At 42.7% G+C, this 19,811-nt stretch overlaps 1 protein-coding gene and 1 pseudogene across 1 annotated transcript; both read right to left on the bottom strand.

The window, feature by feature from the left end:
* Window positions 1-1,116: 1,116 nt before the first annotated feature.
* On the bottom strand, window positions 1,117-2,070 carry LOC123830997 (olfactory receptor-like protein OLF3). The gene has a single exon (XM_045857625.1). It carries the CDS (start codon window positions 2,068-2,070, stop codon window positions 1,117-1,119), a length of 954 nt encoding a protein of 317 aa, XP_045713581.1.
* Window positions 2,071-13,062: 10,992 nt separating this feature from the next.
* Window positions 13,063-14,017, bottom strand: LOC123830996 (annotated as a pseudogene).
* Window positions 14,018-19,811: the final 5,794 nt, after the last annotated feature.

The following is a 19,811-nucleotide window of genomic DNA, read 5'->3' as shown; positions in this document are numbered from 1 at the left end:
ATGCAGTTATTCCTCCGCCCTCCTTTACCTTCTTTAACTCAGGTTTCTCTCAGAGGGGCACTCACTTTCTGACTGTCCCAGCTCAGAGATGCACAAGATGTAGTAGGCCCAGTGCTATGTGTGGAGGAGAGTGGGTGAGGGTGGGGGGGGGCTCCCAGGGCAGACAACAGGGTGCTGTGTGCAGAGGTGACGGAACCATCCTGATCCCCAACGCACGTGAAGCTTGTCTTATCTTCACTGCCTTTGCCTCAGGAATCTTTCCTTTCCTAGATAACTATTAACTTTATATCTATGCATTATCTCATATTTTGTATGCTATTTTGTATCTAACGTCTAGAAAAAAGAATTAATAGATATTTCAGAGTTGGACACTTTAAATATTTAAAAGGTACACTTATATATGCAGTGAAAGTCCTTTCCAACAGTTTCAATACCCCAGCAGCACCTGAGACACCTTTCCCTTGGCCAGTCATACCCACGTGTAAGAACAACCTTTACTTCCTGTCAGTGTAAAACAACATCTTCTGTGGAAGCTTCTCTTGTATTTCTACCCACACTCAGACACACACATTATGTCCACATGATGTAGGTCAGGCACAGAAGCATTAATCAGCCTTCATAGCAACACCCTCCTCAGAACAGTGACTCACCCAGTTGCAGGATGTGCTTACATATACCACCCGTATCTTTCAATGACTTAAAATGTGAAGTGTTTTGCTCCCAATGAAAATACAATAACTTCAGACAAAATGTGGAGGAACAAGCACCAGTGGTCCAAATGAAGATCCAAGATAGGTCCATGATTCCAAACAACATGACAAATCAAAACAGCAAAAGGTAGTATGTTTTTCAGTTACTGTCAGGAAAGGAGACTGAGTGAGTGTGAAGTTCTAGGGCAGCAGTCCTTAACTCCACTACACATGGGGCTGGGACATTTAAGTATGTCTACATGCAACACCCCAAGCCAACCACTCAGCCTCCTACCCTCATCATCACTACACATTACATCATTTTCTTCCTGGATGCCATGGTGATACAGTTGATGCCTGTCATGTCTGAGTTAAGTGGGAGAACACACAGTTGAAGTCCTTTCCTCTAACTGATGCTCATGATTCATCAAGTTGCCAGTTTTGATGTGAATCCAGATAATTGCCCTAAGAGTTTCTGCCAGGCCCCCTTGACCTCCTTATTCCTTAGGCTGTAAATCATGGGGTTCAGCATGGGGGTCAGAATGGCATAAAAGAGAGAGATCAATTTCTCCTGAAGGACAGAGGGGCTGGAGCGGGGCTGGATGTAAGTGACAATGGCCATGCCATAGCACAGGACCACCACTGTGAGGTGAGAGGCACAGGTTTGGAAGGCTTTGTTCCTGCCCTCTGTGGACCTGATCTTTAGGATGGCGGTGATGATCTTGATGTAGGACAAGAGGACCAGGCAGAATGGAGACACCAGCAGGACAATGGCAGAAACCATGATTGCAATCTCATTAGAGGAGGTGTCCACACAGGCCAGTCTGACCACAGCTAGGAGTTCACAGGATATATGATCAATAAACTTATTTGAGCACATGGGCAGCTGAAAAGTGATAACAGTGAGCATGACAGAGTTAACAGAGCCACTGACCCAGGAGGTGATGGCCAGCCTAGTACAGAGCCCTCCATGCATGATGACTGAGTACCTCAGGGGGTCACACACAGCCACATAGCGGTCAAAGGCCATTACCACCAATAGAACAAACTCAATGCCGCCCAGTCCCAGGGAGAAAAATAACTGTGCTGCACAGCTCACATAGGGGATCACTTTCTGTTCAGCAAGAAAATGAACCAACATCTGAGGGACGATGCTCGTGGCATAGGAGACGTCGACGAGGGAGAGGTTGGTGAGAAAGAAGTACATGGGAGTGTGGAGTCGGCCGTCCAGTCTGATCAGAAGGACAATGAGGAAGTTCCCCAGCACTGTCACCAGGTACATGACCACGAACAGGACAAAGAGGGACACCTGAGTGTCCCAGTCCCTGGACAGGCCGAGGAGAATAAACTCTCTCACCCACGTCTGGTTGTCTCTTCCCATTAAAAAATGTCAGGGTTATGAATCTGCAGAGAGTCAGAAAGAACAGAAGCTGTTGAATCAGAGAACAGTAAGAACAACTTTCCTGTGAACACCTACTGCCTACTTGCTGGCCAGCCTCAGCCAGATGTTTCAGATCGCTTGTGGGCCGTCACCACAGGCTGGATCCCGATACGCATCAGAGACAGGCCAGCACCTACGAGGACGTGATGTGGCCTCTGGGACACCTGCTCAGCCTGGACACCATGCAGCCCAAGTTCAGGAGCTCAACGTATTCACCATCTGACCTCAGGTTTCAGGTGTGGAGAGCCTGGTACATGACAATTGTAGGTAAAGTGATAAACAGTGAAGAAAAACCTTGTTGGAAAGGTATAAAAGTTGCCTGAAATGGAGAAACCCATTACAAAAGGATTACAACTTGCAAGTATATTTAAGCTCCAATGTAGGTAAGGTTGAAGGAAGTATTTTGTGAACTATACTGTTGGCAGGACTGCAGCAGAATGAGTATGAGTGGAAACATGACCACTGCTTCAGGGTTGATATGGTAGCAAAAGTGATTTTCCCATGCAATCCCTCCACAAATTCAGGCTTCAAAACTCTTTAATGGAACTGAAAGATTAGGAAAGTTGAGTCGCTTTGGGACCGAGGGACCATTGTTGGTTTGAGGATGACCTTTCGTCTCTTCAGACTCAGTGGCATACCAAGTGGTAGGGGATTATAGTTGTATGTTGTTCTTTTGTTTCTCCCTTCCTGGCCGGCTGCACTTAGGAATCTACCCTTTCCAAAGAGGCCCATATTAAAGGCAGTGACAGTATGAGCACCTGACTTTCCCTTCACAAGACAGGACAGGAAGCAGGTCTCTGAGGACTGCCCTTCATTGCCTGCAGCAGGGGCAGATGCATGAATTCCTGGCAACGGGGGTGGGAGTGACGTTTCACTCATTTTACTGTGTCCGGGAAGTGTCTTTCTATTAAAACTCTATCATATCAACTTGGAACATTAAACAGAAATTGTTCAAGCCCTGGCTGGGGTAGCTCAGTGGATTGAGCGCAGGCTGGGAACCAAAGTGTCCCAGGTTCGATTCCCAGCCAGGGTACATTCCTGGGTTCCAGGCCATAACCCCCAGCAACAGCACATTGATGTTTCTCTCTCTCTATCTCCCTCTCTCTATCTCCCTCTCTCTCTCTCTCTCTCTCTCTCTCCCCCTCCCCTCCCTCCCTAAAAATAAATAAATAAAATCTAAAAAAAAGAAAGAAAAAAAAAGAAAAGACTTTATTTATAAAAAAAAAAGAAATTGTTCACATTCTTTAATTTTCTGGGATTGATTTATTCTTATTCTTTCTCCAAGCCTACCTATCAGGAACGTTCCTTTTCTTGCAGGGTAAGAAATTAGGGGAAGGAGGAGAAAATAGCAGTGAGAAGGCTGGAGAGCAGGAGCTGAGCTGTTTGCGCCATTCCACACCCAGGCTGGGGTCTCTCAGCAGAAAGGAGAAGACTGTCTGCACTTCAAAACCCTTATCTCACAAAAGACAAAAACCACACACACAAACAAACAAGTTAAAGAGATGGCCATCTCTTCTTTCATGGTTCAGACACACACATTTTTGAAACTTCTACCCCAGTTTCCTCCCCCAAACCTGATTTCCCCTTCCGACAACCCCTCCTGTACAGCTGTATGCAAGATCCTTACCCTCACCCCTCACTCAGCTTTTCTTCAGTCCTGGGCAGAAGGACAAAGCGTCCACTTAACCCAAAGAAGACACTCAAATCTAACTCAAACACCTCAAGAAAATATTTACTTTTAAAAATCTGATAGCTGTTGTTATACACACACACACACATCAGATCTGCAGCAGAAAGTAGACATTTCTTTTAATTTTGAAGTAAGTTATTTTTTATTTTCCAATTAGAATATACTTTCAACATTACTTTGTATTTTTCTATTAATTCGGCAAACATCTATAAAGTGCCATCTTTCGCAGATGTTCCTATTTCATGGTGAGTATTATAGGTCCCTGTGCGCAAAGACCTGACCCATCCAAGGAAGAAAGGACACAAAACAAATCATTACATCATTTGTTCCCCTGTTAACCTGTGTGACTTGCCTGCAGAACATGACAGCTGGTGACGCCCCATGTGTCTCTCACCCACCCTGCACATCCCTCCAACACAGCCTTCACCTCACCCCCAGGGAGGGGCACCGACTCATCTCAGCAAAAGTCTGAGCTTCAGAGCTAAGAGTTTCTGCTTTGCATCCAATCTCTTTTGCTTCCCGGCACCTGAAGCCAATCCCTTCAGAAATAACACTTGTTCTTTGTTTAAGTCAAGTTACATACATTTCTAATGGTGAATTCTCAGGTGGTGATTTTTGTAAAATTTGTGAATATCTGGTATTTTGGGGTTATGGAAATGGGGCACGTCCCAACTGGCCCATTACAATTGGCAGTTGATCTCCTGGACAGAGGACTCTTCCATGCCTGGCTCCCCATAGCTCTACAGTTTGCCTGACAGGAAAGGGCATCAATATCCATCTGCAAGTGACAAGACTGCTTCTCAACATAAGGTGCCCTGTTAGCCTTCCCCACACCCTCCCCACACTCCTGCTCCAACACTATTGATGAGGCCTTGAAGAACAATGAGCTACTACTCATCTAGAGAGATGAGAACCCTGACCCACAGATAAAAATGAAATGAACAGTGACAGAACTTCTCACATGTTGGTGCCACACAGACAGGGTCATCACTTGTGGTTCTCTGGAGATACCTTCAAATCCCGCTGCTCACATTTCCAATCAGTTTTTAATTACATGTACTTTCCATTGTCACTCTCCAATATTTTGGACCAACACTCCAAAATATTCTATTAAACTTTGCAAGGATGGAGGTGTTCAGGGCTTAACACATGGGTGCATTTCCCATTTGTAACACTCATTGCCATGTTCTATTTTCCTGCGCTGGTTAGTGTCTTATACTTTAAAACAAAAACATCTTAACTTTTATTGGCTGGCTGCTTCAATAAATTATATTCTCCCATGCCTCCTATATTGGAAAGAAAGAAGTTGATTTGAAAACACTAAGGAGGTGTACACATTATAGGAAGATTCCCCAACATCTCAACTTCCAGAGATCTGCTGTATTTCAGAATAATAATCCTTTCCACTGCTTATGCAGATACAAAGGGTACATGGATGAACAAAACTTTGGACCAGCCTCGAAAGTCCCTTTGGGACCATTGCCCATATTGTCTCCCATTCATTACAGAGATGAAGCCCTACAGCTGGAAGTCTGTTTGTGTATCATCTTTTATAACATTCCATTGAGTCTTCATTATATTTGCTCTTCTCATTGCAGTTTCTACAATTTGAACAGAGACACACGGAAGTCCTGAACACAGACTCAGAGCACAAAAGGTAACTCCCGCAAACTAAAGATGTTTTCTGTGATGCTAGTCAGACAAACCAGAACCAACCTTCACAGAGTTGAGTTGGCAATAAAAATGGAACTTTCAATTAAAGCAAGAGTCATCTGACATCTGGCTGAATACATGGATGTTGTGTACACCAAATGCCTCTATCGTGGCCAGGAATACCTGCTTCATCCTAACGCTTGGGACAGAAAACCAAGGACCACTTGAGTGGGTGATTTCCCAAAAACAGTTTTATATCCTCAGAAAGCACCTAGTTTTCTATTTCCTGTCTGGATTAGATTGCCTGTCTTTTTACATAATCAGCAATTTGATGTATTTTACTAGGACTTCATTTTGTAAATGCTCACCTTTTTATGCCTTTTCCACATAGGTAAGGCTACAGCAATTCACTCAGACTAGCGTGTCTCCACTCTGCAATCCCTACAGTGGATTCTAGAGGAACCTACCCAGAAATGAGTGTCAGGAGACCTCAGGTCTAGCCCCAGTGCACGTTCTGAGTGTCTGACTTTGAGCAGACACCTTATATTTCCATTTAATAACCTTATAGTTCCATTTTCAATACTGAAAGGAAAATTCCAAGTACTTTGCATACATACCTTCAGGGAAATATTTGAGATAACAGTGATTAATGATTTTTCCTTTTGGAAATGTAATCTCCTACAGGTTCATGAATATTAATCTCTAAGTATCACTTCACAGATCTGGGCTTGTCCCAAAATCCATGCAGAATTTATCCATGGAATCTACAGTATCTAAATACTAAATCAACTTGTTCTTTACCTCCCTTCATTTCACCCTTCCTCTTTCTCTCTGCCAGCACTAAAGTTTGGACTAGAGAACCCTTAGAACAAAAATGCACCTAAGCCTGTCATTTCAGGAAAGCAGAGTAACTGGACTGCATTAGCCATACTATTTAGAGTGAGAAGATTTCCACATCCATACTTCCTATCTCTGATCCAAAGTCCCTAAAAATCAGATGAACCCACCCATTTTTGCTGCCTCTGTTAGAACTCTCAAATATTGAATAGGGGCAGGAAAACAATGGAGATGGACACTTCAGTCTAAGTTTAAACTGGTGTCTAAAGACTGCTGCCTTCCAACAAAGTGACAGACCATGGAGAGGATATGAAGTCTCCCAGGCTCCTTGATTCCTGGGCTGAGAACTCACAGGTTGGACTAGCTGACATGGTGAGGACTACTACTGGGAAGAAGCTCACAGGGGCCCCAGGGTTGGCTCAGACACAGCCCTAATGGGGTGTAGCAGTGGCTGAATTAGCCATGTGGGCTGACAGATCCCCCAGAGCTCTTTGCATCACGGTGTTAATTGCTGTCACCACTCCCAATTCTCTTATGCTGCCCTCTACTCCCTTGATGAGCTACTCTCCATCCTCCTCAGACAACAACAATCCACTGCAGCCTCAGGTCATTCTAAACAAAATCATAGCAGCCGCTTTACTGGGGTTTTAGGATATCCTCCTCTACTCCAATCTTGACATTTAGCCCTCATGCCCTTGTTCCAGTGAGCAGTGACCGGCATGCCTCCAAGCTGGAGGGAAACCAATTATCCCCCTCAGCTCCAGGGTGCCCTTACCTCTCTTTCTGGAGTCAAGAGCTGTCTTTATCCTCTGAGATCTGTGCAAAGAACTGCTGTGAGTCCTGCAAGTGTGGTGGACTCTGAGTCCATGTCTCATGGTACTACTTCAGTTCCAAAAACAACAACAAAGACTTGGGAGACTATCAGATGTTTCTGATATAATAAAATTTGAAAAGTACTAAAACAATTCACTATGTAGAACACTGTCACATCAATCCTGCATTATTACACTCTATTGTACCGTGACCCACTGCATTAAGGTTTGCTCTGTAGCCCAATGACTTCACTGCCGAAGCTTAATGAACTCAGAGTGAAGAGTTTCAAAGTCACCCACAATCTCAGTTTTTCCCTACTCCCTGCCTCATGTGAGCCCCACCCATCCTATAATTCCTGCTGCTCCCCAAACAGGAAATACTCTCTCTCTTACCCAGGAATGTCATCCCATAACATTCCAGTGTCCACCTGGAAAATAAATGTTCCTTCAAGAAGCCTTTGTGACAGATGTGCTAATATATACCATCAATGTGCAACCTGGGTTTGCAGGAACAGAAATATAAAACAATTATTTGGTCAAATCTCCATGCACACAATTTGGGTACACTACTTCCAGATAAATGGTTTGTTCCACTTAAAATTTATTTGCTTAGAAATCATTAGTTGCCATTGCTATATTTTCTCTACCTGTAAAATTCACATCCCCCATTTAGAATTCATTTATCTGTTAAAACAGACCTTTAAAAGTAATTGAAAATATACCAGTCTGGTGCAGGGTGTTAACAGTGGGAAGGCTGTGGCGTGGGCAAAGAAACCCTCACTCCTGCTCAATTTTGCTACATAAATCTAAATCCACTCTAAAAATTAGAGTCTACTTAAAAGGAAAAAATAAGTAATTGATTCTATTCTAGCTTTCACAGAGATGGTAGAAAGCTGAAAAGAGTATTGTTCCATCCTGAAACAAAATAAGGTTAGGCAATCTATAAAATCATAATTATCATTGAAATCTCCAGTAAGATGAGACTGCAGGGCAACCAAATAGCATGAATCTCAGGAAAGACAGGTACATCCAGAGAGAGATACGATGTGAGCTCTTACTTACCTGGGTCAGAACATGGGAGGAAAATAAGGCAACCTAACAAGTCACTGAGAATGGCTTTAACATAGTACTGAACTTCAAGTGTGGAATACTGTAAGTTTTGAATGGCTGAGGGCTACAGCAAAAAGAAAAATCCCCATCAGTTCTCAAGATTTCTTGACAGGTTTGGAACAGTTCTCTGAAAAATGTCTGCAGAAGGGTGGACAGCCAGACGGAGCCTCCTCCATGGTGCAGGTCTAGCAAGATCAGCCCCAGCATCCTCAGTGAGCAGCGGCATACTCCCACCACCAAGCCTGTCTTCCTTATGGAACAAGAGCCTGAAGCCACTGGGGAAGGGCAGCAAACACTGTTTCCCTCAGAGACAGATGAGGACTCAGTGCTGAGAAATGAATGGAAAACACACACACATACACACTCATTCAAGCCCTGGGATTTCCACTGGGCAGGAGACCACTCTGCTGAGACCATGATCCATCTCTTCACACTATGGAAAACCAAGGTCACAAAGCCCCAACCCTGCCTGAGACACATGAAGAAAGTGTCTGCCTAAGCCTGAGACAGAAGCAAGACAACAGAGAACAAACCCTCAACATCCACCGAGCAGGACTGAGAAACAAGGAACAGCAGTTAGCTCTGGCAGAGAGGTGGTGTGTGGGAAGACACACTCTCTGACATGCAGTTCCACAGGGGAGCTGGAAACTAAGGGAGGAACAGCAATGCTGGGAAAACCTTCCCCCCACTGAATACCTCACCCCAGGCATTGGTGAAGCTACAGGAAATGGAATTTGTTGGTACAGTGGGGATAACCACAGCAACAACAAAACTCAAATCCAGCCCAAACCATGGCTGCATAATTCACACACACCAAATACTCTGCACTAGGCAATAAACAGAAGAGATGTGCCCACTGCAAAACAATACTGTTTATCATAGAGTCCATTATCCTACACACAAAATATCCTGTTTTCAATCTAAATTAAGTTTCAAAGGAAGAGCAAGAAAAATTGCTATATCACTGAACAAAGATATTAACAGAACCAGAATCAGATATACTTGGGTACAGGAAGTATCACACAGGGGTTAAAATAACTCTCTTAAGTAAGTTTAAGAAAGAGATGGACTACATCATCATTGAGGAATTTCAGTAGAGAATTGAAAACTATATAAATGTATTAAATGGAAATGCTAGAATGTGAAGAACACAATAAAAGATGTAAAGATCACTTATGAGTCAATTCAAAAGGGCCAACAAACAAAAAACAATCTGTGAGGATAAAGATAAGGCAATAAAAATTAATTAAACTAAATCATACAGGGAAAAATAATAAAAATTAGAAGAGAGTCTCCCAACATTGTTAGACAATATCAAACCATCTAACATACACATTGAAATTTCACAAAAGGAAAATAGAGAAAAAAGGAGTTCAAGAAATATTTGAAGAGATGATGGCTGAAAAAATAATGAAAGAAATTAAAGGACAAATCAAATAAATTCAGCCAAATAGTACTTTTAAAAAGCCTAGACCCATCATATTCTATCTGTCTAAAGGCCAAAATGAAGAAAAAATCTCCCTGGCTGGTGTAGCTCAGTGCATTGAGCACGGGCTGCAAACCAAAGCATCGCAAGTTCGATTCCCAGTCAGGGCACATGCCTGGGTTGCAGGCCACGGCCCCCAGCAACTGCACATTGATGTTTCTCTCTCTCTCTCTTTCTCCTTCCCTTCCCTCTCTAAAAATAAATAAATAAAATCTTTAAAAAAAAATCTTAAAGGCAGCCTGAGATAAAAAGACTCCACATACAAAAGAACAAAGATCTAAAGTACAGCAGAATTCTTCTCAGAAACTATGCAAGCCAGATGACAATGAAGTGGCATCTTTACAGCCTCAAGGAGAGCACAACTGTCCACAAAGAATTATCTATGTATAGAAAATACATTTTGAGAATGCAGGAGAAATAAAGGCATTTTCATACCAACAAAACCTTAATAAATATGTTTCCAGCAGACCTAGATCACAAGGAATGTTAATGGAAGTTCTTTGGAATTCTTGGAAACATAATTCCCCTTATAAAGGAGGAAATGTAAAAGATGAGAAAGGGAAGAAGGTGTTGAAGATTACTGGGGTTGTATGGAAAAACTAAGTGGCCAATTTGAATAGGTTCTATAGTAGGCTAAATAATGATCCCCAAAATATGTTCAGAACCTGTGAATATGTTGCCTGACATGTTAAATGTAACTTGAAGATGTATTTAACTTAAGGATTTTCAAAAAGAGAGACTACCCTGGATAATCTTAGTGGTCCCAATGAGTAAGAGCAGGGCAAGAAGGAAACAGATGTGAAAATGGCAGTGGAGGATCAGATGCAGAGAGAAACTTCCTGTGCTGCCAACCTTGAGGTGGAGGGGGCGCAGGCAGTAAGAAAAGGAGAGGAAGCTCCGTCAAGGCAAAAGGATTATGCAGTGAATGGTGGAGAAGAGTCCTAAACATGTTAACCAGTAGAAGAAATGAGGATACAGCATGAACACATATCTTCTTCCTTGAAGTGTCACATGGGTATTTGCATTTTTCACCAATTTTCTTCTTTTGTCCCTTTCCCCTACATTTCATATAGGGTGTGTTCATGATGGTAAGTTTTATGGTTTACTCCACAAGTTACAAAATCTATGACAGCTTAGAGGAGATATGGGGTCGATAGAGGAATTCCATTCCAGGAGAAGGTGGAGTGTTCTTCTGAAATCTCTTTTAAATCACAGGACTTCATATGACTTCTCTTTCCCCATTGCTACTTCTTTAGTGCTGATTCCTCTAATGACTCATGAGGAACCGTGGTGTAGCTTCCTAGCTGGTCTTTGTTGGCTCCAGTGTTCCTTCCTCTGATTCACTTGCTAGAAGGCTAATTTAAAAATGTGAATTTTGTCATGCCCTACTCTGGCTTAAAAATCATTACTCGATCCCTGTTGCTATTAAAAGTAAGTGATATTTTGGCATCCGCTGCATGATGTGATGGGACCATTCTTTAGCTGCCTGCTTCATCCCTACTACTTCATCTCCTCTGCCCGGCAAGAGCAACTTCAGGGCATTATTGAACTCTCACACTCTCTCCCAGGTCGGCACCTTTCACAGGTCAGACTTCGCTCTGATCGTCTGTTATCCAAGTCACTTGTTCTCACTTTCCTGGTCTCTACCTGGACCTCTTCTTGTCCTTTCATACAGGAAGACTTCTGCAGTCACCCCCAAAGGCTCACTCGCTCGCTCTCGCTCTCTTTCTCTCTCTCTCTCTCTCTCTCTCTCTCTGACACAACACTGCATTTTAACTGCTTCATGGTCTCTCATCCCACTTGCAGTCCTATCATTGGAAAATTGTATCATACTGACTATTCTGTCTCAAGAACCATTCATGGCTGCATTGGAGACTCTCTTATAACACTTCCCCAATTAATACCAAGAGAGATATAGCTAAAGAAGTCACTAGTATTCCTTGCCTTCTTTGGGATCCTGGCCTTTAGGGCAGACTTTAGAAATGAATTATTTTAAGGTAAAATTAAAATACCAAATGGGCTCCACGTTAAATGAGCCTTTAACACCGCTTGCACACTGAGAGTCTGTGATAATGTGTCCCCACATGGAAGAGCTGCACACCAACCAACTCAAAGAAGAGATGATGGGAAGAAAGGGCTTTGAGACTTCTTCAAGGGAGGGAGCAGGTGAGCGGGCACACTCTTTCTCTTCCTCCTTCTCCTTCCTTCCCTCGTGCAGTTATTCCTTCCTCCTCCTTTACCTTGTTTAACTCAGGCACCTTGTTTAACTCAGGCTTTCTCTCAGAGGGGCACTCACTCTCTGACTGTTTCAGCTCAGACACGTACAGGGTGAAGTAGGCCCAGTGCTATGTATGCAGGAGGTGGGGAGGGGGTTCCATGAACAGACAAGAGGGTGCTGCCCACATAGGCAACGGGACCATCCTGATCCCCAGCCCAAGTGAAGCTTGTCTTATCTTCACTGCCTTTGCCTCAGGAATCTTTCCTTTCCTAGATGACTATTAACTTTATATCTATGCATTATCTCATACTTTGTGTATTTATGTTGTTTCTAAAGTCTAGGAAAAGGAATTAATAGATATTTCAGTGTTGGGTGGCTTAAATGTTTAACTGGGACACTTATATATGCAGTAAAATTCCTTTCCAACAGTTTCAATACCCCAGCAGCGCCTGAGACACCTTTCCCTTGGCCAGTCATAGCCACGGGCATGAACAACCTTTACTTCCTGTCAGTGTAAAACAAGACCTTCTGTGGAAGCTTCTCCTGCATTTCCACCTGCACTCAGACACATATGTTATGTTCACATGACATAGGTCTGGCACAGAAGCATTTAATCAGAAGCATTTAACCAGCTTTGATGGCAACACTCTCCTCGGAAGACCGACTCACACAGTTATCGGATGTGCTTACATAGACCACAGGTTTTAAAAAGTGAAATGTGGAAGTGATACGTTCCCAATGGAAACACAATAACTTTATACAAGATATGGATGAATAAGAACCAGAGATCCAAATTAAGATCCATGACTAGGTCCATGATTATAAAGAATGTGACAAATCAAACAGCAAATGTTTTTTAAAAAAATTACTCTCAGGCCATGTGAAGTGAACTTCATGTAAGAAGTCTGTTTCAGCAGTGCTTAACTTCATGAAACATGCTCCTGGGACCTAAAAATACCCCACATCACCCCAACCCAACCACTCAGCCTCCTACCCACACCATCAGTACACTTATCATCATCTTCCTCCTGGTTGCCATGGTGATGCAGTTGATGCCTGTCATGTCTGAGTTAAGTGGGAGAACACACAGTTGAAGTCCTTTTCTCTAACTGGTGCTCATGATTCATCAGGTTGCCAGTTTTGATGTTAATCCAGATAATTGCCCTAAGAGTTTCTGCCAGGCCCCCTTTACCTCCTTATTCCTTAGGCTGTAAATCATGGGGTTCAGCATGGGTGTCAAAATGGCATAAAAGAGAGAGATCAACTTCTCCTGAAGGACAGAGGGGCTGGAGCGGGGCTGGATGTAAGTGACAATGGCCATGCCATAGCACAGGACCACCACTGTGAGGTGAGAGGCACAGGTGTGAAAGGCTTTCTTCCTGCCCTCTGTGGACCTGATCTTTAGGATGGTGGTGATGATCTTGATGTAGGACAAAGAGAACCAGGCAGAATGGGGACACCAGCAGGACAATGGCAGAAACCATGATTGCGATCTCATTGGAGGAGGTGTCTACACAGGCCAGTCTGACCACAGCTAGGAGTTCACAGGATATGTGATCAATAAACTTATTTGAGCACATGGGCAGCTGAAAGGTGATGACAGTCTGCATGAGAGAGTTGACAGAGCCACTGACCCAGGAGGTGATGGCCAGCCTAGTACAGAGCCCTCCATGCATGATGACTGAGTACCTCAGGGGGTCACACACAGCCACATAGCGGTCATAGGCCATCACTGCCAGTAGAACAAACTCAATGCCGCCCAGTCCCAAGGAGAAAAATAACTGTGCTGCACAGCTCACGTAGGGGATCACTTTCTGTTCAGCAAGAAAGTGAGCCAACATCTGAGGGACGATGCTCGTGGCATAGGAGACGTCGACGAGGGAGAGGTTGGTGAGAAAGAAGTACATGGGAGTGTGGAGTCGGCCGTCCAGTCTGATCAGAAGGACAATGAGGAAGTTCCCCAGCACTGTCACCAGGTACATGACCACGAACAGGACAAAGAGAGACACCTGAGTGTCCCAGTCCCTGGACAGGTCGAGGAGAATGAACTCTCTCACCCACGTCTGGTTGTCTCTTCCCATTAAAAAATGTCAGGATTATGAATCTGCAGAGAGCCAGAAAGAAGAGAAGCTTTTCAATTAAGGAACCATAAGAATAACTTCTTAAAAGAATGCATATTTTATATGACCTGCGAGACGTAAAGGTTTCAGATCATTCATGGGCCAACATAAGGCTTGGTGTCTGTTACATCTACTCTACATAAGAGAGAGGGGCTTGCCCTTCTCCAGAACATGATGTGGTCCCAGGGAGTCAGTTAAATCCTGGAGATAATGCAGTGCATTTTGGGAAACTCTGAGTTTCCAGGGCAGGAGTTGATGGTAGTTGACCGTGGAAGGTAAAGTGATAAACAGTGAAGGAAAATATTGTTCAAAGTTTAAGAACTACTCTACACATATGTGCTATGCCAATTTATGGGGGTGGGGGAGATTTAGAAGAGACAGATGTATACTGTAAATAAGGTTGCTGTCTCATGGAAAGTTCTGGAATTAGAAAACCTGACTATGGATCCTCCTTCGATGATTTACCAGATGTGTGATTGGATTAAAGATTTAAACTTTCACATACAAAATGGAGTCATGTTGCACAACTTACAAATACATTTAAACTCAAATCTAAACAGCTTATAAAGAAAGTACTTTATGAACTGTTACAGTAAATAGGACTTCAGTTGTGTGTGTATCAATTGCAGCAAGGGAGAGACAGAGTAACAAATGTGCTTTCTTCTCATGCCCCGCCACAACTTCAGACATCAACAAAAAGAAAGCAAGCCCTTGAATAGATCAGAAGTCTAATAAGGTGGCTTCGATGCTTGGGCGATCTAGGAAATTATGGGTCTTTTTGAGAATTTACCATCTGCCAGTCTGTAGCACGAGAAGGAGAAGCCGGATGATTTCATCTTTTTCTTTTTAGTGTTCTACCATTCCGTTTACTCGTTCTGACTTGCTCTTGTTATTTTTCCACCACTCTAGCCCTTGCCTATGATCTCAGTAAAAGATATAGTATGGAAGTGGCTGCTAAGGCTTTTCTGTATAGAAGGAGGAGAAGAAAACACATCTGTTCACTTCTGTTGCACCGGAAGTAGACATTTCCCTTTCCATGAATTTAGCACGTATCTTAGCATCCTCTTTGCTAGACACTGTGATTTCAAGGGTGAATGGTACACCTCTTTGTCCATAATGCTCAAGTGAATAAGAAGGCTCAGGACAGATTGCTGTCACAGCACTTGTTCCTCCGGTGCCCTGTGCGTGCTGCCTGGAGAGCAGGCCAGCCCCTGATTCACTCACGCACCTGACACTTCTCTCTGCTACAGCCCTTGTCTCATTACAAATGAGAGACAGTGTCCCATCTCACCTTCAGGACCTAACATTTCTTGCTTTAAATCTATTCTCTTTTGCTTCCTAAAATCTAGAGCAAGCTACTTAACCTCTCTGAGCTTCATATTTTTTCAATCTGCAAAACATAGATAATACTGGCCAACTGAAAGGGTCATTGAAGAAATCAACATGCTCCTAGTGGCTCAATTAGGGCAGGTGTATATCACTTAGTGATGATAACTGGTTGACCTTTCATTTCAAGCTCTTAATCATATTCAATATCTTATTCCTTCATTGATCCCCCTTCTACCATCCTAACCCTGTTGTGACCCCGATTGGTCATCTTCCCTCATTATAAAAAAATACACAAACCCAAATTGGAGAGAGAATCTTTGTTATATAATTAGCATTCTAATTCTCTCTTCCTTTTACAACCAGAATTGCCAAGTGATTGGTGGCCATGTTCTGAGTTTATTTCCTTATAGCGTTCATCCCTTAAACCGTGGGAATCTCGGTTCCTGCTTTAACTAATCTACAGAAATTATACTCTTGAAGGTTGCTGTGGCTTTCTAATCATCTAATTCAGAGACTTTTATCCTACTTTGTTTCTTTAATTATTGTTTAACCAATTTAACTGTTTGTTCCTTCAAACTCTCAACTCTGTGATGCTCTTCTGTCTTGATTTTTTTGTGTGTGTATTCTCTTGGACAATTATTTTAAATTTTAAATTCTTTGCTTCATTACTGTGAGCATTTTCTAAGATTCTGCTCTCAGAAGTTGTACTTTTCTTTCTACAGCTTTTCCTTTAAGGACATATCTCTACTCTAGGGATTGTTATCAATTCCATATATTAAAGAGTTCACTCTCAATTCTACACTTATCTCCTAGGCTTCTCTCCAAGGGTCCTGATGCTTTCTTCAACAGCTTAATGCGTGTTTCCCAAACATCACACCATCATCGCATCAATGCAGAAGCCATGGAACAAATTTTGCCACAACACATTTCACGTCAGGATCCTGCATCAAAATCTCAGACACAATAGTTTTTGGAATCCCCAGATCAGCTTCTAGTTTTTTTTTACTGTCAGTCGCCAATCTTTGTTGATTACAGCCCATACATGTTCAACATTCTCAGGTGTTCTGCTTATTGCAGGATTTCCAGAACATGGATCACTTTCAACAGATTCTCGACCATCTTTTAAGCATTTGTGCCCCACTTTTATTTGCACTGCAGTCATTGCATCATCCCTAAAAGCCTTCTGAATCATCTGAATAGCTTCTGCAGAGGAATGTTCAAGCTTAATGCAAAATTGATGCAGATCCGTTGCTCTACTCACTCAGTCATTTTGAAAGCAATGGCTGCACAGTGCACATGCTCACTCAACAGCATCTGCCGTTCCTGCTGACTAGTACAGTGAAGTCATCATTGTTCATGCATGAGCATTCCAGCCCACTCTCCTTGGCTGCCAGGTTACATCGATGTCTCATCGATGTTACATTCTCATTACATTAACAATGGCTGAACTTTTCCTGGACAGACCTCATATGATAAACCTGTAGCTAACACTATACTCAATGGGGAAAAGCTACAAGTGTTTTCCTTAACATCAGGAACAAGACTGGGATGTCCACTCTTACCACTTTTATTCAACCTAGTATTGGAAGTTATAGCCACAGAAATCAGACAAGGAAAAAATAACAGGCACCCAAATCAGAAAGGAAGAAGTAAGACTCTTTTTTTTGCAGATGACATGACACTATAGAGAGAACTCTAAAGACTCCACCAAAAAAAAAAACAAAAAAACAAAACACTAGAACCAATACATGAATTCAACAGTTACAGAACACAAAATAAATATTCAGAAATCAGTTGCATTTTTATACACCAATAACAAACTATCAGAGAGAGAAATTAAGAAAACAATCTCATATACAATTTAAACAAAAAATACCTACGAATAAATTTAATCAAGGAGGTAAAAGACTTGTACTCAAAATTATAAGACATTGAGGAAAGAAATTGAAGATACAAATAGATGAAAACATATACCAGGTTCATGAGTAGAAATAATTAACATCTAAATGTCCATGCTACCCAAAGCAATTTATAGATTCCCACAGAAATGTAATTTACTGGCACTGGCTGAGAAAATGCTGCCCTGAAAAAAAATAATAATAAGGCCTACGCAATTGAAAAAGAGAAAAACAAATTTAACAGATAGACTCTGTGGCACGTAATATATATTCCTCATTCCTGATGCCCAGTCTCAAAATTTCTGCTCTCTCAGAATGAAGGCACGAATGGCCCTTGAGCGAAGAACCCAAACAAGCTGTGAAGCTGGGTAAGAACAAGAGAATCATGGGATGGGCGGTGTAGGCGTCACAAACACTGTGACCACATGACCAGTCACAGAAACAAGGCTATGTAGCATCTTTTATGTAGTTTCCTTCTTGGTGTGTCCTGGTGTGTATCTGCGTTGTACATTAATTTTCTTCTTTCGTCTCCTTTCTCCTACCACTTAAGACAGGGTGTGTTCACAGTGGCATAGTTTTCACGTTAGTCCACAGGTCATAGACTATCCAGACAGGATTTTGACATTCTGAGAAAGAACAGAGTTTGTCCAGGAATTCTGGTCTTAGAGAGGAATGCGTTTTTGGCCCATTTGAGAAGGCAGCTGGTGCATTCTAGTTGTGCATTGTGTTAGATGAGAGCTTTTGAAGGAGAGGAGTTGTTAACATGGGAAGGAGAAAATATGTTGATTTGGGGTAGCCAAAGATGTGAGATGTAAGCGACATCTGTCATGTTTTGTTTTTTTTTCCGCCCAGCATCTGAAACCTCCTTCTATGTTCGGGGTATTCTCACTCAGGAGAGGCTAAAATGGTCTCAGCATCCCCTGCAGAGGGGACCAGGTTTGTGACCCACCCTCTGTCACTCAGGGGCTTTCGTACCAGAGTGTGGTACAAAGACTAGAGATGCAAAGAGGGAGGAGCCTCCCAGGATTAAGTGTGGTGAGGCTGGCACTGGAGGCAGTGGCGAGTCTGGTTTCCAGAACCAGAAGAGACCACAACGCCCCAAGGTATGGGCAGCCCAAGCTCACTGTCTGCGTCGGGGAAAGACTGCAGTGGTGCGTCCTGTGGACCCAGGCTGCGGAGTGATTTCTGACCCTGCTTCAGAACCCTGGTCAGCCCGATTCTCGGAGAGTCTGTGGGCTCTCTCGGACTCCTTAATAAAAGTGTTTCCTGTTTAACTTAGCCGAAGCTGGCAACAATGACCCTTTGATGATGATCTAGAAACCTGGTAAATAACAGAATGGTACAATGATTGTTTTTTTCTTCTTTGCATTTCTCTGTTTAATTGTCATAATAGAACAAGGGAAAAAGGGTTTCTTTTTTTGGGTTTTTGTTTGTTCATCTGACTTCTCTTTAAAACGTTTGGTCCAAGATATGGCCACAGAAAAGAGACCTGGAAGAATGCTTGCAAAGATTAGCCCTGAAATTTCAAGGCACCAAACCCAGCTCATGCTCCTGCCATGACCTGCTTTGCACCAAGATGACAGCTTTGCCCTAGAAAAGCATGACTCACCACAGATAATCAGGAATAAGTACTTCAAGCTATCTGTAAGCGATTGCATCTCTGGATGGTTTTCAAGGCCAGTCTTCTGTCCCTGCCAGGGTCAGTATTCCTAGCTTACGTATGTAGAACTAATTGTAAAGATGTATTTCCGTTTGCTTTTCTAGCTACCTTTATTCTCTGGGACAATTCTTAGCATTCCCTTCTCAGTTTCCTCAGTCTTTTTGTCCCAATCGCCTGAAACCCAGAGGGAAGCTTCTACAGATTTGCAAAGGCATGCCATTCCTAAAAACCATAAACACAGCCATGACCAGTTCTTTCCAGTGCTAATGACCTTTTGATTTTCTTTCTAGTTCTTTTTTTAAAGGAATGAGAAGCATCTATCTCCCTTCTTCTGGCCATATGGGTTTTTCTGACCATCTCTGGTCTAAAGTTCCTTGACATCTAAAATACTTCTCAGAAGCCTTTACAATTAGCAACCAATGATGTCCACAAATTTTACAGGCTAGCACTCCTATGAGAAATCTATCTAAAAAGCTGGGTCCTTCCAATGTTTACAAATCACTTTCACATCATATTCAAACGCTTCTAAAATTAACAGATTCAGTTTTAGCTCCTAATTTGTCTGAGAACAGAAGCTCGTGACAGTGCATCTTAAAGCAATGACCTACCACATTTACAGACAACGAAATGAAAAAGCCATAATATGCAAACTACACGTCCACTTGATGGGCACCAGGGAAGTTCTTCCCCCCAAAAATGGACCTGTGAGCTGATACCTAGAATGTAAGCAGGAGTTCATTTGGTGTATGTGGGGAGGGGGCTCTGGGGAGTGGGAAAGAGAACAAGATTGTCAATGCTGCTCCTGGAGAGTGTCTCTGCAAAGGTCCTGTTGACTTCAGGTATAGGTGGGCAAAAGTTACAGTCCTAT

Source organism: Phyllostomus hastatus, unplaced genomic scaffold, assembly GCF_019186645.2.
Source record: "Phyllostomus hastatus isolate PE091 unplaced genomic scaffold, TTU_PhHast_1.1 phas_scaffold_142, whole genome shotgun sequence".
Taxonomy (NCBI): domain Eukaryota; kingdom Metazoa; phylum Chordata; class Mammalia; order Chiroptera; family Phyllostomidae; genus Phyllostomus; species Phyllostomus hastatus.
This window is presented reverse-complemented; position numbering and strand designations above follow the sequence as displayed.